Here is a 14411-nt window from a genome sequence, read left to right on the forward strand (position 1 = left end):
CGAACCTGACAACGAGCGTAACCGCGAGTGGCAGCACCTTAGCGTTTCTCCCCAATGGTACAGGTCCCGGTGGGTGACGGACGTCTGTATGGCTCGGACCCCTGACCGCTGTGGGATATGTCATCTTCAGGACATCTTTGATGGTGTTGGAGAATAAATTGGGCATGGCACCCATTATACATCAGTGACCGCTTGGTTTAAGAACTGGCGTGTATGTCGAGAGAAGCAATGCAATGGCTTGTAAGCAAGCACTGGATGGAGTGCTTTAGCAGCACCAACATTAAAAAAAGTTCCGATCCCCTGTATTTAATTTTTTTTCCTGTGCTTTTCATTGACCTCTCATGACAATTCTTGTTTTCCACATCTCTTAACCTGTCATTTTTTTGCATTGTCTTCAGCTAAATATGGCTATAATGGATTTATCAGCTCAAGTAAGTCATTGGTTTGTCAACAATTAGTTTATCCCTCTCCTTGTTGCTTCCCAGTTGATTTCTTTCTTTCCTGCCACGTGTTCTCCCCCTAACCCACCCGTCTTTCCCGTCTGCCTTTTGTTCCATTTCTTTAGACTGACCCTCCTAGTCAGAGTGCAGTGATGACCTATTTTAGTTAGGTTTTTTTTGCAACCTCTTTGTCAATTAGACTTTAATGATATCGGGATCAGCCAGTATCAAGATTCGTTCAGACGAGATGGCTGATATTGATCCTTTGAGTCTTAAGCCTGTTCATTTATATCACTGGCCTGTGCCTGAGTCAACACACATAAGGTCAAATATCCGGGCTCTGTAGCTGAAGTATCAGCCTTTAAATTAGATTGTTCCCCCCGCTTTTCATCAAGGTGTTGATTCCTTACACGGTACGGTTACACAGGTGCTGGTCACCCTCTGGTGTTTTGTTCGAGTGGTCATGATTTATATACGAGTCTTGACAGGGAATATCAGCATGTGATGGGGGGGATAGTCAGAGTTGAACGCCATAATATAATGTATTTGCTTCATGGGTTCTTTGCTTAAGAATTCATAGCAACACATTGCTACGAAGAACTAGTTGGTTTATTAATAAAGGTTTAATAATTACACTACACATTACCAGTTCATCCACCAGGCTCACAACCACCTGCCTCATCGTGGATCCCCCGAACCCAATTGGCTGGGGTTTTATTGAGTCTTGTGAACATCACGTGACTGGCTAAGCCACTCCCAACTCAACAGCTCTACAAATTTGTGAGCATTCTCACATCACAAATGCAATCCTGTCCTCAACTCAACATCTAAACACGTGCCCCCTTCCCCTTCCCCCCAGCCCCCCTCTCTCCCCCCCCCCCACCGCCAACAGGGGCGACTGGATAGTAATAGCAATCAAGAATGGGAACCCAGCCTGAAAGGTTGGTGCAGGCAGAAACCCTCATCACATTTAAAAAGTACTTGGAGTGCTGAAACCTACAAGGCTACGGACCAAGAGCTGGGAAGTGGGTTTGGGCTGGATCACTCTTTGTCGGCCAGCACGATGGGCTTCCTTCTGTGCTGTAATTTCCTATGATTCTATTGGCCAACTTGTGCCTCCCTGACCCCAGAGTGGTTGGGTCGCCATCTTGCCTGAGGTAGTTAACGCGGGATCTGACCTGAGACCTCCGCTGCTCCCTGGGTGGTGATGAGTCAGTGGGGAGGTGGTGGGAGGTGAGGCTGTAACACAGAGAGCGAGAGTATCTATATCAGCAGCTCCTTTTTGCCGAAGCTCCCAAGTACAGATACCATCACCGTCAGCGATGCACGGGATCCAACGAGCTGCTGCTAGTGGCAAGTCTTCAAGCACTGTTCTGCCCATTGATCAAAAATAATTGCTGGACGTATTTGTAAGTGCCTGCTGATCCATCCTCTGTCACTTTCCTCCCCCCCCCCACCCCCCCGCACTTGCTCCATCCTGATTTCCAGTCTGCTCATTCTCCGAACATATTACACGAGCAGCACAAGCTTAAAGCTTCTAAAAATGATCTTTGAGTGAAGCTGGAACGGACGCCAGACAATTACACGGGTACCTGGGAGCAAGCCACCATCCTGCAGGTTGAGTGAGCGCCTTTAATGGTGTCATAAACACCACAAGGAGGGCAGCATTCAGACGGTTTTGTGAACATAATCAGGATCCATGTCTCGATTGCAGCCTTTACTCACTCCTGTCTGATGGCTGTTTTGATAGCAGGTGCCTCTTTATTTCTACATTAAAGAAACAAAGTGTGGTTCCTTACTGTTCTGCACTGTAGTGGTGTGAGAGCAACAATGCGGTGGTTGAACTAAAGAGCACCATTACATGGACTGTGGTGCTGTTTGGACACTCTGCTCAGCGGGTCCAACTACGGATACTGTCTATAATATACACTATCTGTCAGTTAGCATGCTGCATCCAGGCCCCACAAGGCAGGCTTGGGGACAGTGCATTAGATGCATCGTAAAGAAACAATCCTTGTGAAAAAGAATACAATTGAATAGCTGAGTATTTTAGCCATTAATTGTTCAAGCAATCAGTGCACTCGAACATTTTAGAAGGGTGCTTTTTAAAAATTGTAACCAATTAAATGCCGCTGTTTCCCTCAGTAATAATGTTGTGCACTGCCTCAACGTGTTAACTGTAACCTTCTCCGTGAATCCACAAGGTATTGCCACTATACCGAGTAATTGTTTCTCTTTTCAACTTAAATTGAAGCACTAAATGGTGGAGTGTGGCAGGCTGTTCCGACTATTAGATAAATGCAATAAACAGCAGGTGGTGCTGCTACTTAAGGAATAAGGAATCACTGAGGCCTGCTTTTATACATAAGCACATGCTCGCATACTCTCACTCCCTTATACGCACGCTCATGCACGCATGCACACTCCCTTACTCTCAGTCCTTCACTCACAAACACGCTCACACACTCTCACTCCCTCACTCACACACATGTTCACGCACCCACGCTCACACACTCTCACTCCCTCACACACACGCTCACGCACGCGCTCACACTCCCTCGCTCACACACACGCTCACGCACGTACTCACACTCCCTCACTCACACACACGCTCATGCACGCAAGCTCACTCACACACTCACTCCCTCACTCACACACACGCTCACGCACGCGCTCACACTCCCTCGCTCACACACACGTTCACGAACGTACTCACACTCCCTCACTCACACACACACTCACACTCTCTCACTCACACACATACTCACACTCCCTCACTCTCACACACGCTCACACACATTCTCATGCACGCACGCTCACACACTCACACTCCCTCACTCACCCACACGCTCACACACCCACTCACACTCCCTCACTCACACTCCCTCACTCACACACTCACACTCCCTCAGTCACACACATGCTCACACACGCACTCACACTCTCTCACTCACACACATGCTCACACTCCCTCACTTACACACAGGTAACAGGCCAGTTAGATAAGGTGGCAAAGAAGGCATACGGAATACTTGCCTTTATTAGCCAAGGCATAGAATACAAGAGCAGGGAGGTTATGCTTGAACTGTATAAAACACTAGTTAGGCCACAGCTAGAGTACTGCATGTAGTTATGGTCACCACATTGCAGGAAGGATGTGATTGCATAGATAGGGTACAGAGGAGATTTACAAGGATGTTGCCTGGACTGGAGAATTTTAGCTATGAGGAAAGATTGGATAGGCTGGATTTGTTTTCTTTGGAACAGAGGAGGCTGAAAAGAGACCTTATTGAGGTGTATAAAATTATGAGGGGTCTAGGGAGAGTGGGTAGGATGGACCTGTTTCCCTTAGCAGAGGGGTCAACAACCAGGGGACATAGATTTAAAGTAATTGGTAGGAGGTTTAGAGGGGATTTGAGGAGAAATGTCTTCACCAAGAAAGTGGTGAGGGTCTGGAACTCACTGCCTGAAAGGGTGGTAGAGGCAGAAACCCTCACCACATTTAAAAAGTACTTGGATGTGCACTTGAAGTGCCGTAACCTACTGGGCTACGGACCAAGAGCTGGAAAGTGGGATTAGGCTGGATAGCTCTTTGTCGGCCGGCGCAGACATGATGGGCCGAAATGGCCTCCTTCCGTGCTGTAGATTTCTATGATTCTATGGACATGCACACAGTCCCTCATTCACACACATGCACACAAACTCCCTCCCTCCCTCACTCACTCACACGCACACACTCCCTCACTCACTCACACGCACTCACACTCCCTCACTCACTCACACACACTCCCTCATTCACACACATACACTCACACTCCCTCACTCCCACACATGCACACGCACTCCCTCACTCCCACACACACACTCACACTCACTCACACACACACACACACTCACTCACACTCACTCACACTCCCTCACTCACTCACACTCTCACGCACTCACACACATGCACTCACACTCCCTCACTCCCACACATGCACACACACTCCCTCACTCCCACACACACACTCACACTCACTCACACACACACACACTCACTCACACTCCCTCACTCACTCACACTCTCACGCACTCACACACATGCACTCACACTCCCTCACTCCCACACATGCACACACATTCCCTCACTCCCACACACTCACACTCACTCACACACACACTCACTCACACTCCCTCACTCACTCACACTCTCACGCACTCACACACATGCACACACCCTCACTCTCACACACACACTCCCTCATTCACTCACACTCTCACGCACTCACACACATGCACACACCCTCCCTCACACACACACCCCCCCCACACTCACTCACTCACACACCCTCACTCACACGCACACACTCACTTATTCACACACCCTCACTCACACACACGCACTCCCTCACTCACACACACTCCCTCATTCACTCACACACCTTCACTCACTCACTCACACACACTCCCTCACTCACACACACTCACTCAGTCACACACACACACTCCCTCACTCACTCACACTCCCTCACACTCCCTCACACGCACTCCCTCACTCACTCACACGCACTCCCTCACTCACTCACACACATGCACACACGCACTCCCTCACTCACACACACACACACATACACTACCTCACTCACTCACACCCTTTCCCATTAGAGTAAATAGGATGAAGATTTCTTTATCTCCTATTTATTCTGCATAAGTGAACATTCTGTTGTGCTTGGCCCTACGCAGAGCATCCCAGTATACCCCACGAAGAGGGGACATGCTTGATCAAGCCTCTTTATGTTCAAGTGACTAACCCTGTAGATTTTGAGAAAGGGATAGAAGTCAGAGCCGGCTGATTTGAGTGGGACATTGGGGTGACCAGTTCCGATTTCACAGCACTTATGGAAATGCTGCAGTCCATCTATAAACCCCAACCTGGGAATGCTTGCCGCTGCCTGCATGCAGAATGACATTCCGCAGCAAAGATTGGAATGGCTTCCATCCCTGGCGATGAGACAAGTTGACCTTTGAACCGCAAAATGTGGTCAAGTTGGGAAATATAAATAAATGAGGCTTAAGGAACAGGGTCGCTGCTAAAAATGCAAATGTTTCCTCGTCCCTTATCTTTTCAGTTGCTAACCGGCGGTTGCATAACCGTGAGGGAAGGCACGCTGGCTCATCAGTTGCCCCACTGTGAGTAAATAGACAGCAGCCGTCTGGATCATTCCGGATCCTCAGTGCAACTGCCACCCTGCGTATTCTCAAACTCACGCTGGACATGTTTGACAACACGCAGATGAATCCAGGAGTTCTCTGTGCGGGGGTTTGAATCCAAGCAGCAACTGACGTTAGAGTCAACCTCCGCCGATGGCTCGGAGCTAGACTGCCGATTTTTGCTGCTGTGGTCAGAAGCATTCGGCAAGTGTCCTCAGCAACGAGGGCCAGCCTGATTTTTTCAACAAAAGAAAAAATGCCATTGGCTTATATTAAAAGCGAAATGAGTTCAATTCATTATCCTGACACCTTCTGATGGCTTGGCGATCAGTTCAATAAGATTTATAATAACGGCCAGACAAAATGAATTAACCTTGTCTAATTACCCAGCAACAGGAGAAATCTAAAACACATTACACTGGCTCAGACTCGCAGGTTTGGTACAGCACCCAAGTCTGTTGTGAGGATTTGAACTGAGTTTTCTAAAGCACTCAACATCAAAGTTGCAAAGTCATTAATGGGAAATGATAAATACTGCAATCACGCTAATATAGTATTTATTTTTAACCGGTAATTTACAGGGAGATGTTTGCGATTAAATATGAGAAAGTATGTTTGCTACAAATATTTATTTGTATTATTGTCAATGTCTCAAGCACGCCTCCAAATGTTAAATGGATCCAAATAATTAGCGATTGTTCACAGGGCGCTGTTTATCACAGTTATTGCACACACTAATCAAGCACATTATCTCCACTCGGGCCCTGTTATTATGCTGCCAGAGATTGTTGGAAAAGCACCTGAAGATTTGGCATCAAACTGCAATTGATGTCACCCTTTATTAATATCAGCGAAAATCATTTGACGGATGGGCACATTTCCTTTTTATTGGGCTCTGTTCCGTCAGCCATTTGTTGCCTTGTGCCTGACGGGAGGTGGGATAGAGTTGGAGGGGGGGTGGGGGTGGTGGGGGGTTGTGCAGGAAGGTGGGATAGACCGGAAGAGGGGGCTTGTGACTGAAACCCTAGCTCCAGAATTAGTTCTGTGTGCAATGGCGCCAGTATTAAAGGAAAGCGCTAACCTAGTTCACTTTCAATGGGGTTTCTCACCACCCAGGACTGTCTCTCCTGCTGGGATCAGTACATTCCACTGCTGTCCTGTAGCAACTGAGCTCATAGTGCTGCAAGGTCCGCACAGAATCTAGATTGCAGAGCGAGCAACTCGGTACTGGGTTATTATTTTCAAGGTGGAGGCCCATTGTTGAGAACATGAGATTGCAAAATACTGTTGTAGCTAGCAAACCAGAGGATCATATTTTGCAAACCAGAGGGCATCATAGCCAGGTTCATATACAATGGGAAATCTGGATTGCATACCGAACAATACACACACACTGCAAAACACACACCATGCACATATGCACAGCACACACGCATAGCACATGCATGCACACACACGATGCACACACCACACACACGCACACAGATACGCAAGTGCACCGCGCACACACACACCACGCGCTCAATACACACACACACACACACACACACCACCCACCACCCACACATTAACATTAATTCTTTAGTGTTGAGAATGATAGCTGAAGATAGCAAGGGAGAAAGATTGCCCTGGTGAGTAATTCAGGAAAAAAGAAAGTCTGCTTTCCTGGTGGCACATCACTTTGCTCTTTAGTACGCTGTGCCACAGACTGTAGGGAATGGGGTAGAACATGGGCTTTTCCCACACACTGCGTTCCCTAGCTTAGCCCGACTGGGATGCAAGTGGTGAATGGAGGCCAATCACTTCCCAACTGTTGGCAAGGATCAAAAATCATCAGGCAAGTTTTGAAACTGCAGGCTGCTCTGTGATACTCACACAGGGTACACACTCACATGGTACACCCGCGCACACAGGGTATACACACACGCACGCACACAGGGCACACACACACGATATGTACACACACACAGTATATACACACACACACAATTCATACACATACACACAGGGTACACACACATAGCGTATACACATACACATAGGGTACACACACACACACACATGTGCGGTACACACACACACACGGTAAACACACATGCACGGTACACACACACAGGGTACAAACACGCAAGGTACACGCACACGGTGCGCACACACACAGTACACACACGTACACACACAGTAAACATGCACACAGGGTACACACACACTCTCACACAAGGGATACACACATACAGGGTACACACATGCACACACACAGGGTACACACATGGTACACACACATAGCGTATACACACATAGGGTACACACACACACACACACACACAGTAAACACACACCCCCAACAGGGTAAACACACACACACACACACACACACAGGGTACATACACATGGTACACACACACAGGGTTCACATGCACAGGATACACAGACACACACAGGGTATTCACACACACAGGGTGCACACACACATCCACACAGGGTACATGTGATATATTTTTATGACATCATTAACAAACACACTACACAAGATGGCTCCAATACATCATGTGACTTTTATTGTATTTCTGGCAATAGTTGCATTACCATAGGTAGAGCAGTAGTCCATTGGTGGAGCTCTTTATTATACTTCTCTTTCCTTAATGAAGAAGTAATCATAATAAATATCATCATACATAACTTTCATGGTTATCCACAACAAAAGATATGGGGCTAGAAATTGAGTTTTTGGTGATGACGGTATTTTTCCACCAAAAATATCACTATCACTCCGCTACCGTTACAAGGCCTAACATTTAGGTAAAAAATCGGCGTTGCATGAGGATTCGTGGCGCAAACGGCGAATTTTCTGCAACTTTTCTCCGAGGCCGATACCTCTGCGAGTTGGGCCTTGGAAGGGGGGAAAACATCCCCCCCCCCCAAAAAAAATCCAAAAAGCAAAAAAAAAAAATCACAAAACATTCACAAGTCACTTAACTATTGAATCGCTGGAAAAGAATTAAAAATTAAAAACTTTAACTTACCTTTTTTTGCAGGTCCTCATACCTACCGCTGTTCCAAGGGCTGCAACGCAGCTTTTTCCCAGGCGATTTTTTTTCGTCCTAACTACGGGTGCGCTCAGAGCCAAATTTTTGGTGAAAGCGATATTTTGAGTCTTGCACGCCGACGGTCCGCTCCCCAGCGGTACTTAAAAAACGTCGGTACAAGATTTCTCCGAATTTTCCAGTTCACCATTTTTTGTCAAAAACGGAGATATATCGCTGAAAAACTGGACGCAAGGTTGTCAAATTTTTAGCCCCATGGACTTGCTTTGCCACATTTACAAATCAAACTTAACCACTGGTTTTCTGTTTCGAAGAGAATACCTTTGCTCTTGAACACAACCTTCCAAACATGGTGTCGAACTTGGACACATTCTAGGCTGAGCCTGAGGAGAGTTTTTCTCCAAGGGCAACCCTTGATCTACATTTGAACTCTCTACAATTTCAGACTGTTTGTCTGCCTGACTCAGACTCAGTACATCGAATGTAGGATTTGCTACTGGTACTCTACTTCTAACAAGACTATCTGACTCATCAGCAATAATCGAATCATTCGAACTTTCAATCCCTTCCATATCTGCAGGTAAAATATGATCAATGTGAACAAACCTAACCGTTCCATGATCAAACATCTTGACCAAATATGTGCGAGCACCACATATCTTCACTCCTCTTCCTGGTAACCACTTTAACCATTTATGGTGCTGGTTCTTCACTCTCACTTATGATTCAATTTCACACTTCTCTCTCTTACTCTACCTCTATCATGATTCTCTTTCTGTCTTAATTGTTTCTCTTCTACTGACTGTGCCAAGTTTGGCTTTAACAACGAGAACCTGGTTCATGGCTGTCGTTTGAGAAACAACTCTGCTGGTGTTCTACCAGTAGTTGTATGAGGAGTATTATGATAAATAATTAGAAAATGTGTTAGTTGGTGATCCAACATAAGAACATAAGAAATAGGAGCAGGAGCAGGCCTTTTGGCCCCTCGAGTCTGCTCTGCCATTCAATAAGATCATGGCTGATCTGATCCTGGCCTCAACTCCACTTTCCCGCCCGAACCCCTAACCGTTTACTCCCTTATCATTCAAAAATCTGTCTATCTCCACCTTAAATATATTCAAAGACCCAGCCTCCACAACTCTCTGGGGCAGAGAATTCCAAAGGCGACCTCTTATTCTGAAACTATTCCCCCTAGTTCTAGATTCCCCCATGAGGGGAAACATTATCTGTGCAGCTACCCTGTCAAGCCCCCCTCAGAATCTTTTATATATTTCAATAAGATCACCTCTCATTCTTCTAAACTCCAAGGAGTATAGGCCCAATCTGCTCAACGACAACTGCCGTTTCTTTAGATTTGGATCCAACATTTGCTTGATGAGGGCACATTTTACAATTCGTACTGTGCGCTCTGCTGCACCATTTGAAGCAGGGTGGTACGGTGGAACTTTAGTATGTTTCACACCAATTCTGTTCATGAACTGTCCAAATTCTTTTGAACAAAATTGTGACCCATTATCAGACACTATTTCTTCTGGGAGGCCAAATGAAGAAAACAATCTTTGCAAATTGTCTAGTGTTTTAATTGTTATTTTCTGCATCGGAAACACACTCACTTTGAATGGTTATCAATCACAATGAACAATTGTCCTTCTAGCTCAGCAAAATCTAAATGTAACCTTTGCCACACCCTGGGAGGCTATTTCCATGGCCGTAATAGTACTGGTGGTGGTTTCTTGCTTACCGATTGATATGTTGTACACTGACTGACGATGTACTCTATATCTTTATCCAAACCAGGCCACCACAAGAACATTCCCAGGTGCTGGTCATGGAGATCTCCTAATAATTTGGACCTGAACTTATTTGGAAGAACTACTCTTGCACTTCACATCATACAATCTTTATCCACTGATAACGAGCAAAGTATGGATGAATATCTTTCTCTGATACCTAGTTTGGCCAGCAATTGCTATGTAATCATACACCTTTGACATAACTGGGAGACGTTTGGTTGCTCTACCAATCTCTTCAGCTGTGACTGGCAGCTCATCAATGTATGAAAAATAGAACACTTCTTTCCCATTGGGTGTAACTTGTGATGGGGCTGGCAACCTAGACATAGCATCAGCATTACTGTGATCAGCTGATCGTCTGTACTCAATGTCATATGTATATGCTGACGACATCAAAGCCCATCTCTGCATTCAGGCTGCAGCTAATGTTGGAACTGGGAACTTTGGATGGAGGATTGCTGTCAGGGGCTTATGGTCTGTAACAATGGTAAACTTATGACCATACAAGTATTTGTGGAACTTCTTGACCCCAAAAATCAATGCCAAAGCTTCTCTTTCGATCTGCACATAATTACGCTCAGTGCAAAGCAAAAACAATCGGTCTCTCCTCCCTACGAACCAGTACATGAGAGATCACTGCCCCAACTCCATGTGGAGAGGCATCACATGCTAGCTTGATCCACTTAGATATGTCATTGTGAACTAACATTGTATTCTCCACCAATTGGCTTTTACACTCCTTGAATGCTGCGTCGCATTCTTCTGACCACTTCCAATAGACCTATTTTTCCAACAGCTCATTCAGTGGGTGTAACACTGCAGCCAAATTTGGTAGAACCTTCCCAAATAATTCAAAAGACCCAAAAACGATCGCAGTTCAGTGATATTCTTGGGAGTGGGTGCATTTCCGATTGCATCCAGCTTTCCCTTGGTTGGATGTAAATCAAATTTGTCTGTGTCCTAAGAACTCCACTGAGTTTTGAAATAACTCACACTTATGAGCAGTCACTCGTACTCTGTGCTTCTCTAGCTATTTGAGGACTTCATTCAAGATGTTATTATGGATTTGCCTGTTTGGTGCTGAAATGAGTATGTCATCTAACATACTACTCCTTCAATACCTTGAAAAACCTGGTTCATTACCCCTTGGAATATGGCAGGGGTGGAAGACTCTCCAAATGGTAGCCTATTAAATTGATATAGGCCTAGATGAGTATTTATAGTCAAGCATGACTTGGAATCCTCATCTAGCTCAAGTTGTAAGTAGGCATTTGTAAGATCTAACTTCGAGAAGATCTGACCACCTGTCAGCGTTGTGAACAAATCTTCTACATTTGGCAATGTATTGGGTAGATTACCTTCTGGAGCTTGGTTTACAGTTATTTTATCATCATCATTATAGGCCGTCCCTCGAAATCGAGGAAGACTTGCTTCCACTCTGAAAATGAGTTCTTAGGTGACTGAACAGTCCAATACAGGAATTACAGTCTCTGTCACAGGTGGGACAGACAGTCGTTGGAAGAAAGGGAGGGTGGGACTGGTTTGCCGCACACTCCTTCCGCTGCCTGCGCTTGTTTTCTACATGCTCTCGGTGAAGAGACTCGAGGTGCTCAGCGCCCTCCATGATACTCTTCCTCCACTTAGGGTGGTCTCTGGCCAGGGACTCCCAGGTGTCGGTGGGGATGTTGCATTTTATCAAGGAGGCTTTGAGGGTGTCTTTGAAATGTTTCCTCTGCCCATCTGTGGCTCGCTTGCCATTAAGTAGTTCCGAGTAGAGCGCTTGCTTTGGGAGTCTTGTGTCAGGCATGTGAACAATGTGGCTCGCCCAACGGAGCTGGTTGAGTGTGGTCAATGCTTCGATGCTGAGGATGTTGGCCTGATCAAGAACACTGACGTTGGTGTGGCTGTCCTCCCAGGGGATTTGCGGAGACATTGTTGTTATTTTATATATGTGGTTATTTTATAATCACCACACAACCTTACCTTACCATCTGACTTAGGTACAACAACAATAGGTGTAACCCAATTAATAAGATCTACCTTAGAGCTTTTAGTCTTTTGAGTTCTTATTCAACTTTCTCCTTGAGTGCGTATGTCACAGGACATGGCTTGCAGTAAACTGGACTGGCATCCTTCTGTACCCTGACACTCACCTTGAAACCTTGGATCGGACTGCCTGTTTCATGGAACATCTTTGGATACTGTTTGATGACATCTCGTTTCAACATGAAAAATCTCATTCCAATCCAGCTTCAGTGATCCCAACCAATTTTTATCTATTAAGGCAGGCTTGTCTCTTGACACTACTAAGAGAGGCAAGCTCCGAAACTGATCTTTATATTTCACCGGTATGGTGATACGTCCTACCACAGGGATTTGCTCTCTCAAGTAGCCTCGTAGCTCTAGCTTTGATTTCTCCAGTGGAAAATCATGCAACTTGTCGAGATATAGCGATTCTGCTACTATGCTCATGGATGCACCAGTGTCGATTTCCCTGGGTATCCTGGTTCTTGCGACATCTACTTGGATGACGATACATCGCGAATCGTTGTTAGATACCCTCGTGCTCCTGATAACATGTATCTCCAGAACCCCATCATATTCCTGCTTCTCTTCAGTGCTATGTAGTCTCTGGCAATTTCTACTTCTAGCATTGAACATCAGTTTACTCATCATTCGGCGTGCCTTCGCAAGATGTCCAGTTTTCTTGCAGGAGAAACACTCTGCCTTCACATATGGACAGCTTTTAGCAATATGTTGTCCCAGACACCGATAGCATGACTTCAATGCTCAGTTACCTTGGCCAGTTGCTGAGGCCTTGGGGCCCAACTGCCTTTTACTTCTAACCTGCAGGCGAGTCACCTCGGTTGTCTGATGATTGGAAATGGCGCGAAATTCTCAGGAGTATTGGTCGGCTATATTCATCGATATAGCTGTCTGACAAGCTAAATCAAAAGTAAAGTTAGGGATTGTCAACAACTTTCTTCTGATTGTTTTAGTTTTCATCCCACAAACAAAGCGGTCATGCAATGCTCGACCCTGAAAGTTTCTGAAATGACAGTGAATGGAGAGCTTCTTTAAAGCTACAATGTACTCACTGATACCCTCATCAATGAATTAATCTCCTTTTCCAAAACGATAACTTTCAGCAATTTCCTGGGGCTCAGGACTGTGGTGTTGTCTCCTTCAGTGGCGTATCCTTTGGCTTGATGGGAACAAGCACTTTTGTTAGAGTTTCATACACATTGGAGCCTGCTTCAGTCAAGAAAATAGCCTGTTTTCTTTCAAACACCACCTGCTTATGGTTTTCATCATTGGGGACTTCGACGATACTATTCCTCGTGCAAAACATGTCTAGCCACTCCACATGTGCTCTGAAAGTCTCTCGGTTATGGTGGAACTCACCCAAGTGCCCTATTATTCCCATAGGCTCGACCATTTGGGCTCTTCAGTTCAGCCAAGTGTGCTGGTAATTTACCTTGGATTTTTAGCTCTGCTGTAGAACAAAGAACCTCTAAAAGTTTCTCTCTAGGTAGGCATGAACATCAACAGAAATTTCAGCTAGGAAATTCAGAAATCCCATCCTATGGTGCCAAATGTTATATATTTGTTACAACATCACTAACAAACACACTACAAGATGGCTCCACTTCATCATGTGACTTTTATCGTATTTCCAGCAGTAATTGCATTACCACAATAGTCCACTAGGTGGAGCTCTATGATACAGTACACACACACAGGGTACACAAACAAACATACACACAGCCCCACAGGGTACATACGTGCACACACGGTACACACATGCACAAATACAGGGTACAGTCATGCAAGGTACACACACAGGGTACGCGCGCACATGGTACACACAGACAGGGTACACATACACACATAAACACTGTACACACATGCATGTTACACACGTGTGCACACACACTGGG

General features: G+C 45.6%; 1 protein-coding gene across 6 annotated transcripts in view; it reads left to right on the forward strand.

Moving 5' to 3' along the window:
- kcnma1a (potassium large conductance calcium-activated channel, subfamily M, alpha member 1a) overlaps positions 1-14411 on the forward strand; it is a 1078477-nt gene that overhangs the window by 912505 nt on the left and 151561 nt on the right. For 4 of the 6 annotated variants that reach the window (XR_011588354.1, XM_070865680.1, XM_070865677.1 and 1 more), the window contains exon 19: positions 399-431. The exons of the other annotated variants lie outside the window; for them this stretch is intronic. Coding sequence is in view for 3 of the 4 variants with exons in the window: in XM_070865680.1 (XP_070721781.1) it covers positions 399-431 (33 nt within the window). In the remaining variant the exon portion in view is untranslated. The remainder of the gene's footprint in view (positions 1-398; positions 432-14411) is intronic. 6 annotated transcript variants of the gene reach the window in all.

The sequence above is a fragment of the Pristiophorus japonicus genome, chromosome 22, assembly GCF_044704955.1.
Source record: "Pristiophorus japonicus isolate sPriJap1 chromosome 22, sPriJap1.hap1, whole genome shotgun sequence".
Taxonomy (NCBI): domain Eukaryota; kingdom Metazoa; phylum Chordata; class Chondrichthyes; family Pristiophoridae; genus Pristiophorus; species Pristiophorus japonicus.